Genomic DNA, 21,574 nt, shown 5'->3' with positions numbered 1-21,574 from the left:
TGGCCTCTGCATAGGCGCAGGCACACGCCTGTCTTCGGTATTTATAGGGCCATTGGCAGGGAAAGCCCCGCAGCCCTCAACGATGATGTCATCTACCAGTTCCTGCCTCAGCCCTATAAAAGGGCCTTGCTGCCATTCATCAGGGCCTTCAGATCGGGTTTGCACAGTGTCTGTGTTCTTCCTTCCGATCCCTGTCTTCCGTGGTCTCCTGTGCCTTTATGGATCTTCGTTCCATGTCTTCATGTTCCTGATCTTTGTCTCCTTGATGTCCCTGGTTTCGTCTCTCTTCGGAGCTCCCTCATCACCTGTCTTCTGTTCCTGATGTTCCGTGTCCAGATGTCCTGATGTTCTGTGTCCTGAAGTGCCATGTTCCCGATCTCCAATGTTCCTGTCTTGACTCCATCCATCTCATCTTCAGCTCTTCGTCCAGTTCCCAGGTCCCTCGTCTGTCCACCTCTCTTGGCATGTCATGTCGTGGTCCGTGACCAGCCCATGGGATGGCTGTGTAGGGTGCCTCGTGGTACAAGGCCGCCTTCTCGTTTGCAGCGCAAGCCTCCAGGAGACTTCTGTTTTTAAAGCCTTGTACCTGAGTGTCTTGTTCCCTTGTGCCTGCATCTGTCCATTCCTAAGACCCTGCCAGAACCTGCTCCGCTGCAGTGTGGTCCACAACCAGCCACAGGCCGCTGTGTAGGGCACGCCCCGGTGCAGGCCTCTACTGAATCTTCGCCATGTTCCAGTCTCAACTTCCACGTCTACGCCTGGAATCTGCTTCGTGTTCAGTGTGGTCCGCAACCAGCCATGGGCAGCTGGGTAGGGCACGCTGCAATGCAGTTCTCACCCAGTACTTTTGTCTGCCTGCCTGAAACTTCCGAGCAACTTGAATCCTTGTCCGAATCTTTTGAATATCCTGAGTTCTTGTTTAAGTTTTTGTCGGAGTCTCCTGAGTATCCAAGTCTTCGTCTGAATCCTCTGAGTATCCTGAGTCTTCGTCTGAGTCTTCATGTTCCTGCCCTCAGCCTCCGTCTGGCCTCACGCACTCATCGTTCCCTAGCGACAGGTCCGGAAGGGCTATCGTGTGGCTGGAGGTCTACTCTCGAGATCAGCATTGCATTGCTGGATCTCATTGGTGCGTGTAGGTCCAGTTAGAGGTCTGAGCCTGCCTAGTTCCTGTTCCGGAATCCTTGCCTTGTCTTCACTCCAGCCCTGCTCCTGCTCCACCCGTGCTCGTACCAGCTCACCTCCCACGGTGTGTCTTGGGGCTCCTCCCTGAGCTGTACCGCAGCCCAAGGTAACACATCTTTCTTAGATGGGACTGTGCCTCCAAGCTCCTAACAGGACCTGAGGGCGCGCTTCCGCAACAAAAAGGCTATTGTAGCATCCAAAACAATAGTTTGTATTAATAACTTTATGGTTCCCCTTGATATGGGCCATGTTTCGAGGAAACTGCTTTGAAAGGGAACAATTAACAATTAGGAAAAGAAATGTTTAGAAAAAGGACAAGAAACATTATCTGAGAATAGGATATAAACTTGCATACAGGTAATAAAGAGAAAAATAAATGGCTAAGATAACCTTGATAGATTTTCTAACATATTCTGATCCTTTGGTTTAAATGCTTCCTCAACTTTGTGTGGGTAAGACTTTCATTTAAGGTTTTTTAAATAAAAGTATTTTTACATCTGTGATTGATTTTTTAGATAACTATATAATCACATAATTTAGATTTTGTGCTATATGGATTTTGAGCACTAGCTCATTCAATCCTCTTTACTTTACTTCTCTATCAAGGTTATCGTAGCCATTTATGTTTCTCTTTATTACCTGCATGCAAGTTTATATCCTGTTCAGGTATGTATGTTTTTGTGTTCTCAGATGATGTTTTTTGTCCTTTTTCTAAACATTTCTTTTCCTAATTGTTTGTTCATTGTTCTAGGTTCCCTCCCGACGCAGTTTCCTCAAACACAGCCCATGTCAAGGGGGACCATAAAATTATTAATACAAACTGCTGTTTTGGATGCTACAATAGTCTTTTTGCTTGCCTGAACATAATACAATTCCTATATGAGCTGAAGGACATATTGCATCATTTGTCCCCCCTCCTTGTATTCGTTTAGCCAGTCATCACTAACCCATCTCCAGGTGACCTACCTTCCATAAATCCAGAGCACATTGGCGGACTGCCTCAGCTGAGTGCTCCAACTACACACCTGGGTCTTAGATCAAAGGAACGTAGCATTGATCTGTGCAGTCTGGGTAAACAAGCAAAGGGGTAACTTGCTTGATGCGGCGGTTACTACTCTTAACCATTAAGCCTTATGCTCACCTTTGATGCAACTCCAACATTACTCTCTGCATCAATGGCAGGGGATGGCAGGAAATTTGAATCAAACAGTTACCAACAAGGGCCCTGAACTTGGTGGTTGGTGAAACAGATAAGTATGGGAAAATAAGTGTGGGAGCTTGCTGGGCAGACTGGATGGGCCGATTGGTCTTTTTCTGCCGTCATTTCTATGTTATGTTTCTATGTTAACGTAGACAATTTGTTCTGTCACTGGGGAATGCTAGTGATTCAGCCTTTCTTTTGTCCTCTGAAGCACACAGGTTAGAGGTTCTGCTTCATGCATCCAAACAGCTAGTTATCAGCTCCCAATGCTGTTATGCTAGACTGGAGCTCCGGTTTACTCTATATGTACCTGACAATTCCTGTAATTTCCAGAACTGCCCAGAAGGCCCTTCAGGACATAATGAGGTTAATTCTTATAGCAGTCAATCTCTATCCTTCCTTGTCTCAGACCTTATAACCTATTCAGTTAAATGTTATTTCATTGTCATTGTGGTGTATTACCAATAGATAGAAGGTGGCTCCAATCTCCCTCCATCTGTTAGTAGTGAAGTTCATGAAAGGATTGTGGCATTCAAAGCCTCCCATCAGTAAACCTACAGTGCCTTGGGACTTCAATGCAGTCCTTGTTCAACTCATGAAACTTCCCTTTGAACCTCTTGAGACAGTGGACTTGAAGTTTCTCACCTGGAAAATAATATTTCTTGATACTGTCACTTCGGCAAATCTTCCCTTGGACCCTTCTCCTCCAGAAGACCTCTTCTTTTGCAGTTTTATAAAGAGGATGACAGCGATCATGCCATTTAATTTGGAAAAGGTGGAAGAATCCAGGGCAAAAATGCTTGACATCCTTCAGTTTGTGGATGCCCCCAAAGAATTTGTGGCAGTGTTCATTCAAAAGATCATGCAGGAGACAGAGATAATAATTTTGGGAGACCTCTATCTGTATCACTAGTAAATTATTGCATTTGTTCTAAAAAAAAAAAAAAAAAAAAAAATCAGCAATCTGAAAATTGTATGTGAAATATTTTTCGTAAAACTAAATATTAGTTTTTGGGAGATAGAGAAACTCAACAACTCAACCTTCTGTTTTGTATTAATAGGAGCGCAAGGCTAGTGCAAGCCTTGATGAATGTACATATGGTAGTCTCTATGAGGGTTTAATGGACATGTTCCCTCCAGATTACAATCCTATCCTGTTTATGGAGACTGATTCAGGAAAGTTGCAAGTGTTGGCAAAGCTGTTGGCTGGTATCCATGTGCTCAGTCCATCTGAAAGGTACCTTTATATAAGTGTGATACATCTCACTCTCTCTCTTTCCAACTTTTTATTTGTTCCTCACTTAAGAGGTAATTTTCAAAGGAGGTACACGTGTAAATGTAACATATTGCAGCAATTTTCAGAAGCCCATTTACGCACATAAAGGTGAATTTTAAAAGCCGAACACACACCAGAATTGGGAAATGGACATGCATCTAGCACATGTGCATGTCCACCAGATTGTATAAGCCGTCCACATGCGTGCACAAGTACCAATGCATGAATATCTTGTATCAGGAAAAAAAAGGGGCAGAATGTGGGTGGCTTGGGCTTTCTGGAGTAGGGCCAAGAGATATGCACACAAGTAGCTATGCAGCTGGGCACGGGCCCAAGTATATTTCAGCACAAAATTTCTTTCTGCTATGGATGAGATGTAAGTCTTAATAGAACTATTTCCAGGCATCTATGAAGTGTGGGAGTGGTCTGGGTTAACTGAGGGGAGTACAGGCTAAAGAACTAGGGAGGTTTGAAGGACCTAGCTGTAGACTGAGCAAACTGGTGGATGAACTGGTGAAACTGGTCATGGCCTGGACACACTCTTGTTATAAAATTCTCTCACTTGTGAAACCCAAAGCCAACTTACGCCACTGTGTGCATACAAGCTTCAAAGTAGGAGCAAATATAAATGTACCAAGGCTATTTTATAATATGTGCACACATGTTCTAAAATTACCACATATCTCACCGCGCGCCCATATACACATGTACATGTACACCTGCGCACCTCTTTTAAAGTTACCATCTTAAAATGCACTTGCATGCGTAAAATTAATTCAATGTCAGTTGTATATCCCTTCGGAAGCAAATTGCGCGGGTTCACTTGAAAGATTAAACTGATGCCTAAGACATATACAGCCCAACTTTGAAAACTGACTGTGGTACATCATTTACGTGCATAAGTGGGTGCTAATATGCTAATATTAACTAAACATTTTGGCAGGAATCATACAGTTTATAAAATATTGTTTTTCTGCCCGGAAAGTACGCATGCTCGGAAAGTATGCATTTTAGTATGCATGCATAAATGCATACTTTCTCAAACCATTAAAAAAAAGTGTATATTTTACAAAGGCATTTTATAAAGCAAGTACGCATTTTTGAAAATATTTGCATGTATACATGGAATCACCAGTTCGCCGATACCTCCACCAATTCACCTAATCCTAAACCCTCCAGTATTTTACCCTAAAACCCCACCAGGTTCACCAAGACCTCCCACCCAAAAACTGCAAGCAAAAGACATGTCCGATTTCAATTGCACATGTCAATTAGCATCTGTAAAAGTGTTTGGACATGTTCAGTAATGTATATGCATATACCGCTTATAAAATAGCAATTCGTGCATGTTCTTCTGAACATGCCCTGGAACGCCCCTAAACAGTCCCTTTTTCCTATTCATATTTATGCACTGTACTGCAAGTATGTGCATCCTTTCAAGGTTTATAAAATAACATATATGGGGGTAAATGCTACCTATGCTTGTATATGCTATTTTTGCATGCACAATGCAAAGTAATTCTTTGAAAATTCCCTTAAAGGATTGGATGTTGAAGAATAAGTTAACCTACATTGTATAAAATAACTTGGCTAAACAAGCATATACCACAAAAAATAGAACATCAAATATTCAAAAAGTGATATTCCAATATTATACCAAAGATAGCATTTAAATCATTAACCAAAAATTGTTCAAAAACTGTTAACCATAACAATATGATCAAAAAAACTCTCAGAAATGTAAATCTTATATGTCATTAAATAAATATAATCTATAAATAAACACCAAAAAGTAATCTAACAAAAATAATAGGCTATCATTAATGGGAACTACACATCTTCAGATTCTGGCCATTTCAGCTGCTCTATCCCACATGAAACTTCGCAGCTCCATGCACTAAAAAAACACCTGGCCAAGGGTCTTTAAGTGGGATAAAGTAGGTGGCCAAGGTCTAAGTTTCTAAAATCTATAAAATACCAGACGCTGCTCAGAAAGTCTCTCTTAAATCAAGCAACCTTTCTCTTTTATAGATTATGCATTAATTAAACCTAGCTGTAATGAAGAAAGCCCCTTTTAATTACCACATTCTGCTTGCTCATAGATTTGGTTATAAGATCTAACAAACATGATTCTCTAACATGCTACCTTAAACCTCATATATTCATACCCCTCACATCTCATAATAACCAGAATTGGAAAGGCCTAAGAAACTACAGAGTCCCTGAACTGGACAGAGACAGACCAGGAATCATCACTCTGAAGGATTATCTGAAAATGAAACTGAGAACTAAAAGCAAAGATAAAACAACAATCATAAACCTAAAACAAAATAAGAGGAAAAAAAATTGAAAACAAGCATCTGTAAAATGTGAACATGCCAGATCACCAGATACCACTTAAAGCCTTGTCTGTAATATAAAGAATTATCTTTATGCCTGCTTCCTCATGGACTGCAGTTTCTAGACATCAAGCCATGGAAATACTAGTATGTACAGTGTGGTAACCAACATGGTTAACAATTATCCACATTAGGAATTTGATTAACACACAAAGCTGCAATCATCTGGAAAAGCTCTTTGTTTTCTCGAAGTTCTTTGGGAATATTCCCATTAGCTGAACTTGTATTTTAGGGGCCTATACCTCTTCTCTGACAGATGCATGACATCCTCTCTTATTGCGTGAAGTCCACTTATCATGTGGATGAAAGGAGAAAACACAAAAGTGATTCACCTGGCTGCGCTTGACATCAAATGAATGGATAATTCTTGAGCTTTCTGGAAAAGTTGTTTCCATGCTGCCATATCTCCATAGCTCCCTTTCAGTTTCTCTTTGTTGCCCAAGAGTGTCAAGACATTTTTGTTTGTTTCAGTGGCTTGATGCACAAATCCTGCGCTTTTTCTTAAAGCTTTGCCTACAAAACCCATTAAGTCTCCCTAAGTATTTATTATTGATATACTGGTTTTTTTTTTGCTGTGAACTGTCATGGTCATCTACAGAATGACAGTATACAAATAAATAGGGTTTTGGGGGCACTTCAAACAAGTTTTCTTTTTTTTTTCTGTTGTCTGCTGATTTAGCTTGCATGTTTTGTTTTGTTTTTTATCTTTGACATGGCCTTTGTGGCACTCCACCCAGGAAATTTGTTACTCTTCATTTCTCTTCAAGAAAAGCATTTCCTTGTTTGATTTCACTTCATCGATTTTCCTTCTTATATCAAAGAATGAAATTAGCAGCTTCAAGTTCAGAGCCAAGTGCAAGTAGAAGTTTTCACCACTTCATCATCATAAAGTTTGCTACAAGTGTTTGGGACACAACTTAAAATGCCTCTGGCTATAGCATTTATGTTAGGCTCTGCAGAATATGAGTGTTTTAGGTCTGATCACTCCTACGACTGCAAGAATATGTCTTGAGGCATTATTGTCTTTGTATGAACAAAAGTTTCTTACAAATTCAGGACTAATTATTGGAAAGATCACTGAATTTCTCCTGGGTTGTTTTTGTTTTTTTTAATTAGTCTTCATTAAACTCAGAGTTGATGATATAAATATAATTTTGTTGGTTCTCGGTTTGTAGCTAGAAGTATCTTAACCAGCAGTGACTATACTTTATGTAATATAACTGTAAAGTGGAAAAAAGCTCTCTCTTTCCAGGGTTGTATTGGTCTCTAATTACACTCAGACTCTAAATATATTGCAAGAAATGTGCAAGCGATATGGATACTTATATACAAGACTAGATGGGAAAACGCCAGTCTCTCAAAGGCAACAGATTGTTGATGGCTTTAATAGCAAGCACTCCTCAGATTTTGTCTTTTTGCTGAGCTCCAAGGCTGGAGGTGTAGGACTGAACCTGATTGGAGCATCTCATTTAATTTTGTATGACATCGATTGGAATCCAGCCAATGACATTCAGGTAAGTGAAAACTGCATGAATTCATGTTCACAATAAAACTGCAATTACATATATTTGTTTTTGTCATGGTGATCTAATAATGTAAACTAACAATACTCACTCAAAGCCAAAAACACTAACCCAATAAAACATGATGAAAAACCACAAGAGGGAAAGGTATGAAATAAACTCTCACCTCAGGCAAATGTTTTTTATATTTCTCCAAAAGTCTTATTCTGGTATTTTACAAAGTGCTAGTTTGCCAAAAAGACTGGCTATGACACACTACATACTGTATAATCATATACCAGTGATATTATGTGACAAATGTTCTTATGCAGTCTCTTAATATTTCACTGTTTGAAAAAGGTTTGTTTGTGTATTTTACCAATTGCAATTAAAAAGAATTCAAAATTATGAACCTCTTTGAGTTTAGAAAATTGACACTTAACATCTTAGCTCACTAAAAAGCAGACTTATCTCAACCAAGAGGTGTGACAGTTTTCACAGACTCTCAGCAGGAGAAGATATTGACAGTTGGCAAACAACAACATTATAGCACATCCAGTGTGCTACCTCTGCAGTGGAGAAGCAGCAAGATTGTAACCCTAATTGGAAGAACTGTGCCTGATGCTATAGTGTTTCGGCATATAATCGCCTACTTTGGGGCTGAGTCAGTGTTTTCTAAGGGTCACATAAAGTTATTAAATTTAAAAAACTTAGAACTCAATTCAAACTGAGACCAAGAGTAAAAAGGCTGTTCTTACGAAACAGCAGACCGCAGACTCATGGTGGTTAAAGATGGTTGCCACACACGTCATTCTCTATTGCCATTTTTTTAAATGTCCATCCACCATTCTCAAGCCATGTAAAGTGCAACCTCATTGTTTCAAATGCAAACATGCACAAATAAATTTGTTATAAACTTTAATGAATTAAATTTTTATTTTTATTATTAAATGATTTTTAATAAAAAGCAGACCACTTGATCTCCTCCTTCGAGCCATTTGGTATAACAGTATGCCATTTCTAAATCAAATTCTGTTCTCACTGTAAAAGGAAACGTAAAAAGTTACTCCATCGAATTCACTTATATGGATTTTCTAAAACTGCACATTTTAAATCCAACAAGTTATAATTCAGTTGGGTCCATTGCAATACTATTGGTGCTTCCATTCTCCCTTGACGAATACAACTCAAATGACTGAATCCTGATGTGACTCAACCATGTAGTTTTACCGATGTACAACAAATAGCAAAGACACCAATAATTGCACAGGTATTGTGATGTTTCAAAATATACAGAGGATGTTTTGGAAAAGAGAGAACATCACTACTGATGATCTTATGCAGTCTCTTAAAATTGTAATGTTAAGAGACTGCATAAGAACATTTGTCACTTGATATCACTGGTACAGGATTAGATGTAGTGCATTATATGCAGTCTTTTTTGCAGAATAGCATTTTGTATAATACCAGAATAAAGCTTTTGGAGAAGTATAAAAAATGTTTTTGTCTGAGACAAGAGTTTGTTTAATCATACATTTTCCCTCTTGTGGGTTTTCATGGTGATCTAATGACAAATTAAAGATGATTATGTGCCTCCCAGTAGAAAGAGGCACTTGCTTTTTAAAATATTCTGTTTACAATCTTTTTTTTTTTAGATTATAGGTAAGTTTATTGCCAGGTCTATCTGAATTACAGTTTAGAGGGTCAATAAGACACATACGGTAGAGGCATGCTGGGTGAGGTTTCAACTTCTGTGCACACTTTTTGATTTTAAAAAGTATACGCACAAATTCTCTTGGCAGAACTATGTGTACCAAATAGTAGGTATAGTTGTGTGCTCATAGCTTTGCCATGCTCATTTTCAAAGCAGCCTTCGGCGTGTAAGTCCACTTTGAAAATTGGTGTAACTTACGCACATATTTGCTGGCTAACCTATGTGCAATGTTAAAAAAAAATTGCCCCTAAAAGCTTCGGTAGCCATCCTTAAAGCAGCAGTCCCACATACATGTCTCTTACAGTGAATGTTGCATTACTGATAACCAGGGGACCTTGGAACAGTTGCCTTTGGAGGAAGGAATGGTTGGTTATATTTATTTAATGTGAAACAATCTTTTTAAGCTAAGTATATTTTCTATAATAATTTACAGTAAATCTTTTAGAAATGTTGTGAATTGATTCTGCAATTTGTTGCCAATAGGGAAACATTAGCAATAGCATAGTCACTGGAAAAAGCAATGTCCATAGTAGAATATAGCATCCATTTCATATAATATGGTCCAGATTTTTAAACACCCTTCTGGTTAGCAGGGAATTGTTTAAGGAACAGAGATGCTCTGTGTGTCCTGTAAGCTACTACTACCTGCACTGTCTGAATCCTGCTTTTTCTATCAGTACCTCACTTGCATAAACACTAATGTTCAGTCAAGAGTCTAAAAATATAAGGAAAACATAGTAGGTCAGAGTATAAATTAGATAAGAGATTTTAGTCATTTCCCAAACTATTAAATTCATTTTGATGAGCCAACTAAGGTGTTTGTTTTCGACTTGATAACCTTTTTTTCTTTAGGCTATGGCCAGGATATGGCGAGATGGTCAGAAACGCACAGTGCATATCTACAGACTCCTAACCACAGGTTAGAAACTTCTTAACAAATACTTAAAGAAATGCCATTTTCTCATTATGTATCTGGGAGAAGTGTTTCTGTGTAAGATGTGATATGGAAGTTTTAATGAGAACTTGGATGCACAGAAACAGAATGTTTTCACTTATACCTATATTCAGTGACTGGAAATATAAATGTGAAGTATCATGCCTACAAAAGTGAAGATACTTTTACTCTTGTACCTTACCCATATGTTTTAGGTTGAATTGATCTGTCTTGTTTCCAATGCAGGTTCGATTGAAGAGAAGATCTATCAGCGACAGATCAGTAAGCAGGGACTCTCTGGTGCAGTTATAGATATGACAAAGACATCAGAACACATCCAGTTTTCTGCAGAGGAACTAAAAAATCTTTTTACATTGCATGAAGATTCAAACTGCATTACCCATGATCTGCTTGAATGTGATTGTGAAGGGCAGAAAGTACCTCCAGGCAAGTTCTTTTTCCTGGCATAATGAATCTCAAACTAGTTTTAGAAGTTGAAGATAGTTTCTGGTGTTTAGAACATAAGAAATGCCATGCTGGGTCAGACCAAGCTCCACGGAGTCCAGCATCCTGTCTCCAACAATGGCCAGTTCGGGTCACAAGTACCAAGAAGATCCCAAAACGTAGATCTGTATTTTGTTGCTTGATCCAGTTATATCTGAAATACTGGCAGGCAGTTACTTGGGACCTTCAATCACATCTAAAATGACATTTCTTAACCAAATCCACTTCTTTATGCAAAGCTAATTGTAACTTATTTATTTCCGTTTGATATTCCACATTTTCCTAGGAAAAGGCAATTCATACGCATTTTTTCCAAATTCACAAAGCTAAAAATATGTGAAGTATGGGTGGGGTTGGGGGCAGAGGAAAAATCCTGCTGCCAGAGAAGCAATGTGTTGGAGGTGAGGGCTTCTGGTTCCCCCTTTCCGCTATCAAAACCTTGTAAATTGGCTGCATATTCAGCACCAATTTGCTCAGCTTACTACACATACATATATGAGCTAATGAGTTCATCTTCTCCTAACTGAAATAATTTAAATATGCAGCTATGATGGGCTTTGTATTATCACCCGAAATCCCTATATATTTTGAGGCTAATATTCAAAAGCCATTTAGACGGATAAACTCGGAAGTTATCCATCTAAATCAGAGGTGGGCAAACTACAGCCTGCTGGCCAAGCTCAGCCCGATGGCAGGCTTTTTCCAGGCTTCCTATCCAATCCATTTGTCCCATTATCTCCGGCCTGCTGGTGCCTTGAAATGATTTAAAAAATGACTTGCCATCGCAGGCCTTTGTTGATGATATCAACATGGCCAGCAGTAATGTCCTCTGTCAGAGGTGTAAGGTAGCATAAGATAGTAGGGAGAGCAGCGTGGCCCTGCTGGAATCAGCAGCATGGCTGGTGGGTCCTTAGTATAGGAGGAAGAGTGGGACATGGCTCTCTGTCATCAAGGCCACAGTTGTGTCACTCCCATGGCTCAAAGTCATTCTGTTATCTGTGGGGACTGAAGGCAGAATCTGCTGCTGCTTGAAGAAGGGAGAAAAGTAAGTGAGAGAGAGCATGTGTATGTGTGAATGGGTGAGAGACAGCATGTGTGTGGGGGGGTAAGAGTAAGAATGTGTGTGAGAAACAGCCTTAGTATGTGGGTCAGCGAGTGCATGTGTGTGTATTTGTGAGAGTGGGTAAAGGTGACAAAAAGAGGAAGTGACGTCACTTCCCCATGTAGGCAGCACCTCTGTACTGCTCCTCGAGCTTCTGGGCTAATTTGCCTTTTTACCGATCACGACGCAATTTTCGGGCTTTGAAGACACACTGCAACACTATTTAAGCATAAGGCATGACAGCGAGAAAAAAAACGCCAGACCTGCGTAAGTTCTCCTATGCCCGCGGGGACGACGACTTGGACCCAGGGAAATCTAAAATGGCGGCGGCTGATCTCCTTGCAGAACAAGAAGAGGAGATCGCAGATTGCCCCGCTTCTGAGGACTCCCCCCCGTCGCGGTCAGAGATGCGGAGATGGTTCGGGGAGATCAGGCAGGACTTAAAATCATACAAGCTGGAGATAGCTGAGATGCTAGCCGGCATGAAAGAAGAGACGGCGGAGCTTGGGCGCCGCGTGGATGAAAATGAGCTGCGCTTAGACACCCAGGGAGAGGGCTGGGAAGCTCTGCGGCAAGAACAGACTCAATTGCAACACTCATATGTTTCCCTGGCTGAAAAACTGGAGGATATCGAAAATAGAAGCAGGAGGTGTAATTTGAGGATTCGGGGGATCCCTGAGACTGAAGATTATGCAGACTGCGTGGAGGTAGTGAGAAAACTTTCAATGTTTCTTTTGTCCCAGGCTGCGGAGCCTGAACAGGTGCCAGATGCTGTTATTAAGGTGGACAGAGCTCATCGGACCTTGGGTCCTAAGATTGCAAATAAGCCCAGAGATATTGTGGTTTGCTACCACTCCTTTCAACAGAAAGATAAAATCTTTAATGTAGCCAGAAGGCAGAGATCATGGCAATGGGAAGGCCAGGAAGTGGCTATTTTTGCAGATCTTTCCTCCGCCACCTTGAAGAAAAGACAAGAATTTCGTTGTGTTACTGCTAAATTAACAGAAGCCAACATCAGATACCGCTGGCTATACCCTGGGGGGTTAGCTTTTACCATACAGGGCACGACCCATCGTGTCAAGTCTGTGCGGGAGTCGGTGGAGGTTTTACAGCAAGAAGGCATCACGGTTGTTGTTCCTCCAGAGGAGCCTAAGGACATCAGAGGGATGCCATCCAGGAGTGTCCCACAGCCACGTTGGCAGAGAGTATCCAAGGGTCGGCGTCGACTGCAAAGGAATACGACCGAGGACAGGGCGGAGAAGGCTCCTGCTTGAACTGTTGCTCTTGTCTAGAGGCCGAGCTTTCTGTTGAAGACTTCCTAATTGAAGTCGTTGGACAGTTTTTTTTTGTGTTTTTTCCGCCTTTCCGAGCGTGTTCACACATTTGGTGTTTTGATATTTTCAAGTTCGCTGTCTCTTCCTGTTTGATCGGTATATAGAAGTTTTCTTTTTCAGCAAGCCCAGGACATGAGCTGAATGGGGAGTGATTTAACTTCCTCCATGGGTGGATGGCACGGTGTGGAAGTGCCATTGTTTGATTTGCAAAGGGGTGGGGGGTGGGAGGGGTTGGGAAGTTTTGGGGGATGCTCACAAGTTGGGTGGGAGTATCTAGCTGACTATAGGGGCGGTTACTTTTGGACATGGCTCTCCAGAGGCTTGGCGGGGAAGGTCTGTTATTTACATGATGGCTTGCTTTAAATTTTTATCCCTGAATGTGAAAGGGCTCAACACCCCTAGAAAAAGAAAATTATTGTATAAGGAATTAGATCGCATGCAAGTGGATATTGCTATGATACAAGAGACTCATTTGCGGAAACGCTATCAGAGATTGATGGGTAACCCCAAATATCCTTACCAGTACTGGGCTGCGGCTACGGCAGCGTCTAAATATTCTGGGGTGGGAATTTTAATTCACAAAGATTGCCATTTTGAGCTTAAAGAAACGTATGCAGATCCTGCTGGTCGGTTTCTACTGGTGAAAATCTAGGTGGGAGTAGACGTGTATACCCTGGTGTCTGTTTACGGACCTACCTCGCAAAAGCAGGACTTTTATAGCGCCCTGACTCAGGCCCTGCTTCCCCGGGTAGACGGAGTGTTACTTATGGGAGGGGATTTCAACTTGACGTTAAACCCACGAGTGGATAATTCGGGGGGCTCCAGCTCCGATTCAAAAAAGGCTAGGGAGGCCCTGAAAATGATGATGCGAACCCTTGATATACAGGATATATGGAGGTCACGCTATCCTACATCGCAAAATTTCACCTTTTTCTCACCCCCGCATAATAGTTATTCTAGAATTGATATGTTTTTGGGGAATGGTGGCTTAATACCTAGAGTCCAGCGGGTTGACATAGAACCCATTCTGTGGTCCGACCATGCCCCAATCTGGCTCACATTACAGGTGCGGGACTACGATCGGGGTACAAAATACTGGCGGCTCAACGATTCGTTATTGGATGACCCTGATTTTGTCTCCCAGATCGATATGGACATTCAGGACTACTTACAATATAATGATACAGGTGATGTTAACTCCGTAGTAGTCTGGGAATGTCTTAAGGCAGTCCTTAAGGGCAAATTTATTGCTCGGGGGGGCCTTCTTAAAGAAACACAGGGAACAGGAGCGGGAACACCTGTTGGCTCAGCTTAAAGCCGTAGAAAGATCTCATAAACAATCTGGATCATCTTCTCTACTTCCCCAGATGCATGAACTTAGGAACCGCATAGATTCCCTGGACTCCGCCTCTATTGCTTATCAATTGCAGTTAACCCAGCAAAAGTATTTTGAAGGCGGGAACAAGGCGGGGAAAGTGTTAGCCAATATTCTCAAGCGTAGACAGACCCAGACTACTATTATTAAGATTAAAAACTCAGAAGGTGAGATGTTGACAGACAACAAGTCCATTAGAGGGCGTTTTCATCAATTTTACTCTGATTTGTATGCAATGGATAATGATATTACTCAGGGGGATATTGACCAATATCTTGAGGCCTCCGAGGTTTCTGGGTTGACAGAGTCTCAGCAGCGCGTTTTGAACAAGGATATTTCTGAACAAGAAATTCTTAGGGCTATACGATCTCTGAAACCAGGGAAATCACCGGGCATCGATGGCTATACTGGCAGGTTCTATCAAACCTTTGCCTCTCGCTTAGCCCCAGTTTTGGCCCAAGTGTTCATATCCCTGAAGGAGGGGGTGTCCCTTTCAGATGCAGCCAATACTGCTGGGATAACAATACTCGCTAAACCAGGAAGGGATCCGACCCTTTGCGGATCTTATAGGCCAATCTCCCTCATAAATATTGACTTAAAAATATTAGCTAAAATTTTGGCTACTAGACTGAATAGCTTCATTGCTCAAATTATTCACCCTGATCAGGCGGGGTTTATTCCTGGTCGCCAAGCTAGTGACAATGTCCATAAAATAATAGATTTATTTTGGTGGGTAAAAAAGAGTAAGATCCCAGCAGTAGCCCTGGCCATTGACGCCGAGAAGGCGTTTGATATGGTCCATTGGCCATATCTTTTTGCCTTATTACGGAAACTACAATTTGGTGACACCTTCATCCAATGGATCCAACAATTGTATTCAAATCCGCTAGCATGTATCAAGATTAATGGGGGTTATTCCTCACCCTTTCCTGTACGGCGAGGAACTCGACAGGGGTGCCCGCTATCCCCGATTCTGTTTGCGATTTTTCTTGAACCATTTGCAAACTTGGTCCGTCAACATGTAGGCATTCAGGGAGTGGAGGTGGGGGAGTTTTCATCCAAATTATCTATGTTCGCTGACGACATATTGCTTCTTATCACCAATCCTGAATCCTCTTTGCCGCATTTGACTCTGGCTATGGAGGAGTTCAGCAGGGTGTCGGGCTTTAGGCTTAACTGGGAGAAGTCAGAGCTCCTTAATATCAATCTTTCTGGGGCCTCCGAACAGATTCTTAAGCAACGGTTCTGCTTTAAATGGGCACAGGATAAATTGAAATATTTGGGAGTGCTTATTAGTGCATCTCTAGACTTATTTTCCCTAAATTATGGTAAACTGTGGGCTTCTATACTTCGTGACTTGGAGGAATGGAACAGATATAGTATCTCCTGGCTGGGTAGAATAGCTGCAGTTAAAATGACGGTCCTCCCCAAATTACTGTACTTGTTTCAAACTTTGCCGATTGATATTCCTCGCCGTACTCTAGCACAATGGCAGAGGAGGTTGCTGCTATACATCTGGGGGGGGAAGCGACCCCGTATAGCTCGTCAAACTCTTTATAGACATAGAAAACGGGGAGGCATGGGGGTCCCTAACCTCGAGTGCTATTATATGGCGGCTCGCTTTAAAGCCATAGCTGATTGGCACAAGTGCACTACCCCAAAACAATGGTTTCGCTTTAGTCAACAGCTGATGGGGGAGCTACCTCTCTGCAGTCTTTTGTGGCAACCTCGGAGCACTTGGACGGTAACTCCTGAGAGTGTCTTGCCTCCGTCTATGTGCTGCGCTCTCCAGTATTGGTGTAGTAGTAAGAAGGTAGTTCTGGGGACACGTGAATATCACCTCTCTACTTACCTGTACGCGAATTCAGATTTCTCCCCAGGCTATGGGAGCAGGGCAGCACATGGATGGAAGAATAGAGGTATAAGTACTTGGGGACAGGTCATGGGCTCAAAAGGTTTGCTCCCCTTTTCAGATCTCCAACTGCGCTATGGCTTGGAGGAGAGTGACGTGTTCTTTTATTTACAGTTAAGTCATTATGCGTGAAATTCTTTGGTGTCCACGCATATACAATTGGGGATCTCTGAGTTTGAAAACATATGCCAGAAAGCTGATTTTACGGTCAAACTTATGTCTGGCCTTTATCACTTGATGGGAATTGAACCGGTGGTGAAAACAAAGGCCATGTTGGCTTGGGAACAAGATTTACAGTGTACTTTTTCACCTACAGTCTGGGAAGGTATATTTTTGGAACTGGGAAGGGGACTCATTGCGGCTACCTTACTGGAAAACTCCTTAAAGATGCTTTTCCGATGGCACTATTATCCGATCCGTTTACATAATATGTACCCACAAATGTCTAATTTGTGCTGGAGAGGGTGTCACTGTACAGGTAGCTATTTTCATATGTGGTGGACTTGTCCTACGCTTCGTCCCTTATGGCAGGCGGTGGAAAAATGGATTCAACAAATGTGTAGTATCTCGGTGGCCTTACTACCTCAACATGCCTTACTGGGTATGCCGTTGATTCGGAGCAAAGAGAGCCACAACAGACTGGTGAACTATATATGTACAGCCACTAGAAATGAAATCGCCAAGAAATGGAAAACTGTCCATATACCCTCGATAGCCGAGGTGCAGGCCAAGTTGAGCCATATCTATATTTTAGCTGAAATTACGGCCAAGCTTCGAAGGCAATTGCGGCGGTTTCGGGACGTTTGGTCACCTTACCGGATTTGGTTGGAGACTCAGTCGAGTGCTACCGCCGTTTGAGTCAACAATTTCCCTGACAACTGGAGAGCATGCTTATGTCTAGTGGCATACTACTATTTTTTCAATGTGTTCCTGATTCTTATGTTAGTACAACATCCACTTGAGCAGGGATAGGGGGGGGGGGGGAATGCTTGATAAAACAGAGACAAGGACACGTGGTTTATGATCAGGCATCAGTTTATTTCCATCTCATGTTATTTATATGTTTATGTATCATGATTGGTCATGTTCACACTGTTTATTATTTCCATGTGATATATCCGTGGCTGTGTGGAAATTTTTTTGCATTGACTATCTGATTTATTAGAGAGCCGATACCCTGTTACTGTGTTCGATCCATGCTGATCCATGTACTTTGTCTTAATAGAAATATTTCATTTACAAAAAAAAAAAAGGTGACAAAAAGCATATGTGGATGGGGTTGAGAGCATACGTGTGTGTGTGTAGTTGGGTTGAGAGAGCATGTATGTGTGTGTGTGTGTGTGTAGGTGAGAGCATGTGTCTGTGAGTTGGGGTGGTTGAAAGAAAGCAGATGTGAATGGGATTAGTGTGTGGATGAGAGAGCTTGCGTGTGGATGAGAACGTGTATGTATGTGTGAGAGAGAGAGAGCATTGTGTATGTGGCTTGGTGAGAGAGCATTATGTGTATGTGTGGGTGAGAAAAACCATCTAGGTATGTGGGTGGGTGTGAGTAACAGAAAGCATGTTATGCATGCAGGTGAAAGAAAGCATGTATGTGTGTGTGAACGTGTGTAGGTGCTGGGTGAGAGAGAGCGAGCACAATCCTCCTTCCTCTTTGCCTGATAATCCATAACAATTTCAGAGGATCTGGAAATCAAAAGTTCCCAGGTATGGAGATGAGGTAATTTAAAAAAATTCTTATTAGTTTTAATTATTGGGTATTTTTTGTTGTGTCTGTTTTGAAATATTTTATGGGTGTTTGGAACATTTTTATATGAGTTTTTAACTATTTGATGCTATTCTATTTGTTAGCTGGCAGAGCACCGCTGGAAGCACCAGGAGTGGGAAAGTGTTTACCTCGCTCCTGGCTAGGCATTTTCAGGTTGTGGTGTGGTATATGGAGGGGGAGGGCACTTGGGGGACATTATTTGAAACAGGGAAGGGGAGGCCCAACCTGTAGATCATGCAGTTTTTACAGTGTTTAAGAGGGATTTCTGGGGTGCAGGGTGCATGACCCAAAAGAAAAGAAGAAAGGGATCGGGGGGGAATAGAGGAAGGGGATTGGACAATGGCCCTTCTATTTTATTTTATTTTATTTTATTTTTAATTTTGACAGGTGCTACTTACCTAGATATCTTTTGAAGATATCTGGATAAGCAGCAAGTTATCAGGCCACACAAGGCCAGATAATTTAAAAATCTAAACAGCTATATTCAAACATAGCTGGTTAGGTTTTGAAGTTATCCATGTGTAGCTGGATAACTTTAAGCAAGGGCATTCAGCGGGACAAGTTATCCGGCTAACTTTAGCTGGATAGCTTGTCCATTAAACAGCTTACTAAATATTGGTCTCTTTGTATTTATTTAATGTGAAACTTGAATCTTTGTAGGATGTGATAACTTTCGAATAGATATAGTGCATGAGCTTTCACGACCACATAGATTCCTTCAAACGTGACTCACATACTGTAGTAACATAGTAATAAATGGCAGATAACGATCAAAATAGCCACCCAGACAAGGAATGTGTACTTTGGGTAGACGTGCATGAGTTCCCACATACAATCCAGTACGAGCTCCCCTGACCCTGCTTTTACCTAATTTTTCAACCCTTTTCCTACTCCTACCTCCATATCTCTCCCATACATGCCCAAAATGTAGGACAGTAATGGTCTCCTTCTCCTCCTTAGGCCTTGCCACCTTCAGCTTTACTGCTTAGATGATCATTATTTAAGCCAACACCCAGGCCGCCTTCCTTCTTAAAATCTGGCCTCTACATGTTCATTTTAATTTGGTTTTATTTACTATGGACCTTCCATGAAGGTACCCCAAGCCCGATACAATTATACCACTGCTGGTTAGAGCTGTAACCATCGCTTCATGTAGATTACCCCAGTACTTTCTTTGAGGCCTCGTGTAAACATGTTCACTACTGATTTTGGCTATATCTGCTGCTCTGTGGAGATTACCCCAGTGCCTTCTCAGAAGCATGATGCATTCATGCCAATGTTGTTTTTCGGCTGTAAATACCTCTCTTTGTAGGTTACCCAGTGCTTTATTCACCTTTCATAAATATAATTTTAACAGAATACATGAATATATATGCATTATGGGAAATAATTCTTTAACCACTGGTTAGACAGTACTCTTGTATTTTTATTTCAGATTGAGAAATTAACCTATAGTTTATAAGAATTTTCTGTCTACTTAGCACTTTCTGATTAATGCTATTCATGTTTTTCTTCCTTCTAATTTTAGTTTCTGTGCAAAATTCCTCTGTGTATAGAAGCTGCCAGCTTGGCCAAAAGCACAAAAGGCCAGATTCCAAGAAACATTTTTCCATGTCTGAGCTGATGCATTGGAAACACATTTCTGGACAACTTCAGAATTTAACTGACCCATTCCTTAAAATGGAGGAAGAAAATATTTCTTTCATTTTCCAGAATATAGTCAATAATCACAGTGTTTCTGACTTGCAAGACTAAGTGTGACATTGTTTTTGTTGAAAAGAAATACACTGCATGTTTTTGCTTTTTCAACACAATAGATATGAATATCATATGGATTTTATTTTCTGAAATGGAATTAAAGATTTTTTTATTTTACTTTTTAAATGGTAAAATATTCTGCAATTGTTGAAGAAACAGTGCTTCTAATTTAATATTACCATTATAGTTTGTATGATCTAACCAGCTCAATCCTAATAAACTATCTGAATTGTGAACTTGATGTCTGGAGCAACAGTTAACACTGAAGAGGAGTCATCTGGTGCATAAGCATGTTTTATAGGACAATAGAAAAAGGAATGGATGAATTCTAAAGGGCACTATTAGATAATGGAATGTTTCCAGTATTTGGATTGAACAGGCACTAGATAGAAGATCACAGAATCAATGTGTCATTTTAAAAAATAAAATAAACATTTAAACAAATATTTGTATTTTTTTGCAAACTTACCCCTAGATTCATCAAAATACTGTAATATCGCAGACCTAACAAAGTAACATAGCACTTGGCATAGGTAATATCGCATGGTGCGGTAAACTTTTCACGCCCCACGATACTTCCTATTTTGCATCTCGTGTTGAGAGAGAGAGCCTATCTATAAGGCCCTCATAGTAGTCAAGTATTTATAGCTCTATAGGAGGGACAGCTAATAGCTCGAGGTGAGGTGTTGGTGGTGGTTTAGGGTTAAGGGGATCGTTTTTCATGCATAGGGAGATGTACTAACAGCCAGGTACACCTTGGTGAAGATTTGACATCATTTGGAGTGAGGAAAGTCTCACAGAGATGACATTTCTACTATGTTCTCTTGCCCTAGCTTGATGGACTCTATAACAGGGTACCATCAAGCTAGGGTATGCCAGGAAAGAAGGTGTAGTTATTTCCGGCGTTAAATCATGCGATAGCATATGTTATGCTATCACATGGTGTGATATTGCCCCTCATTTTCATAAATCCTGCCCAAACTCCTCCCTAATCCCACCCCTTCCCAAAATTTGCATTCGCGCCATGCGATAGTGCTATTATCACATGCGTTATGGCGTTAATGCCATAATGCATTTTGATGAATTACCCTATTATTTGGTTCTAGAGATGTGCATTTGTTTGAAACAAATGAATAAAATGTAACAAATGGGACCCTATTTGATTCATTTGTGGGTCCATGAAACAGATGGAGGGTCCCACAAATGAAACAGATATTATCCGACCCGTTCATTTCTGTTTCCCATTCATTTCTATGGCCCATTGAAGTCTTGGGCTCTTCTCTGTCCAACTAAACAGGTAGAAGTAACTTAAGCAACTGCGTGACCTCACTGCCTTGTCAGAGCTGAGTCAGAGTATGTTGCAAAGAAACCACACACATGACAAATCATAATGAAGGATTTTGCTAATCTAGCCTATTGCTGCTATCTGGATCAAGTGATGCTGACCCACTCCCACTAAAGGTCTGAGCATGTGCAAGAAGCACTGTATTTCTTGTCTATCTTTGGTCAGAGAAGGACATACTAAAATAAAGTTCTCACAGTTTAAAAAAACTCTTACAATTTTGGTACTAGTTTAAAAAAAAAAAAAAGGGCTGCTTATAATCTCTGTGCTG

General features: G+C 41.0%; 1 protein-coding gene across 3 annotated transcripts in view; it reads left to right on the top strand.

Annotated features, from left to right (window-relative positions):
- RAD54B (RAD54 homolog B) overlaps positions 1 to 20,376 on the top strand; it is a 203,049-nt gene extending 182,673 nt beyond the window's left edge. For all 3 annotated transcript variants that reach the window (XM_029591695.1, XM_029591696.1, XM_029591697.1), the window contains exons 11-15: positions 3,445 to 3,620; positions 7,311 to 7,572; positions 10,127 to 10,193; positions 10,455 to 10,655; positions 19,732 to 20,376. In XM_029591695.1, the coding sequence (XP_029447555.1) occupies positions 3,445 to 3,620; positions 7,311 to 7,572; positions 10,127 to 10,193; positions 10,455 to 10,655; positions 19,732 to 19,958 (933 nt within the window). In that variant the 3' untranslated portion in view covers positions 19,959 to 20,376. The remainder of the gene's footprint in view (positions 1 to 3,444; positions 3,621 to 7,310; positions 7,573 to 10,126; positions 10,194 to 10,454; positions 10,656 to 19,731) is intronic.
- Positions 20,377 to 21,574: the final 1,198 nt, after the last annotated feature.

This window comes from Rhinatrema bivittatum, chromosome 2 (genome assembly GCF_901001135.1).
Source record: "Rhinatrema bivittatum chromosome 2, aRhiBiv1.1, whole genome shotgun sequence".
NCBI lineage: Eukaryota > Metazoa > Chordata > Amphibia > Gymnophiona > Rhinatrematidae > Rhinatrema > Rhinatrema bivittatum.
This window is presented reverse-complemented; position numbering and strand designations above follow the sequence as displayed.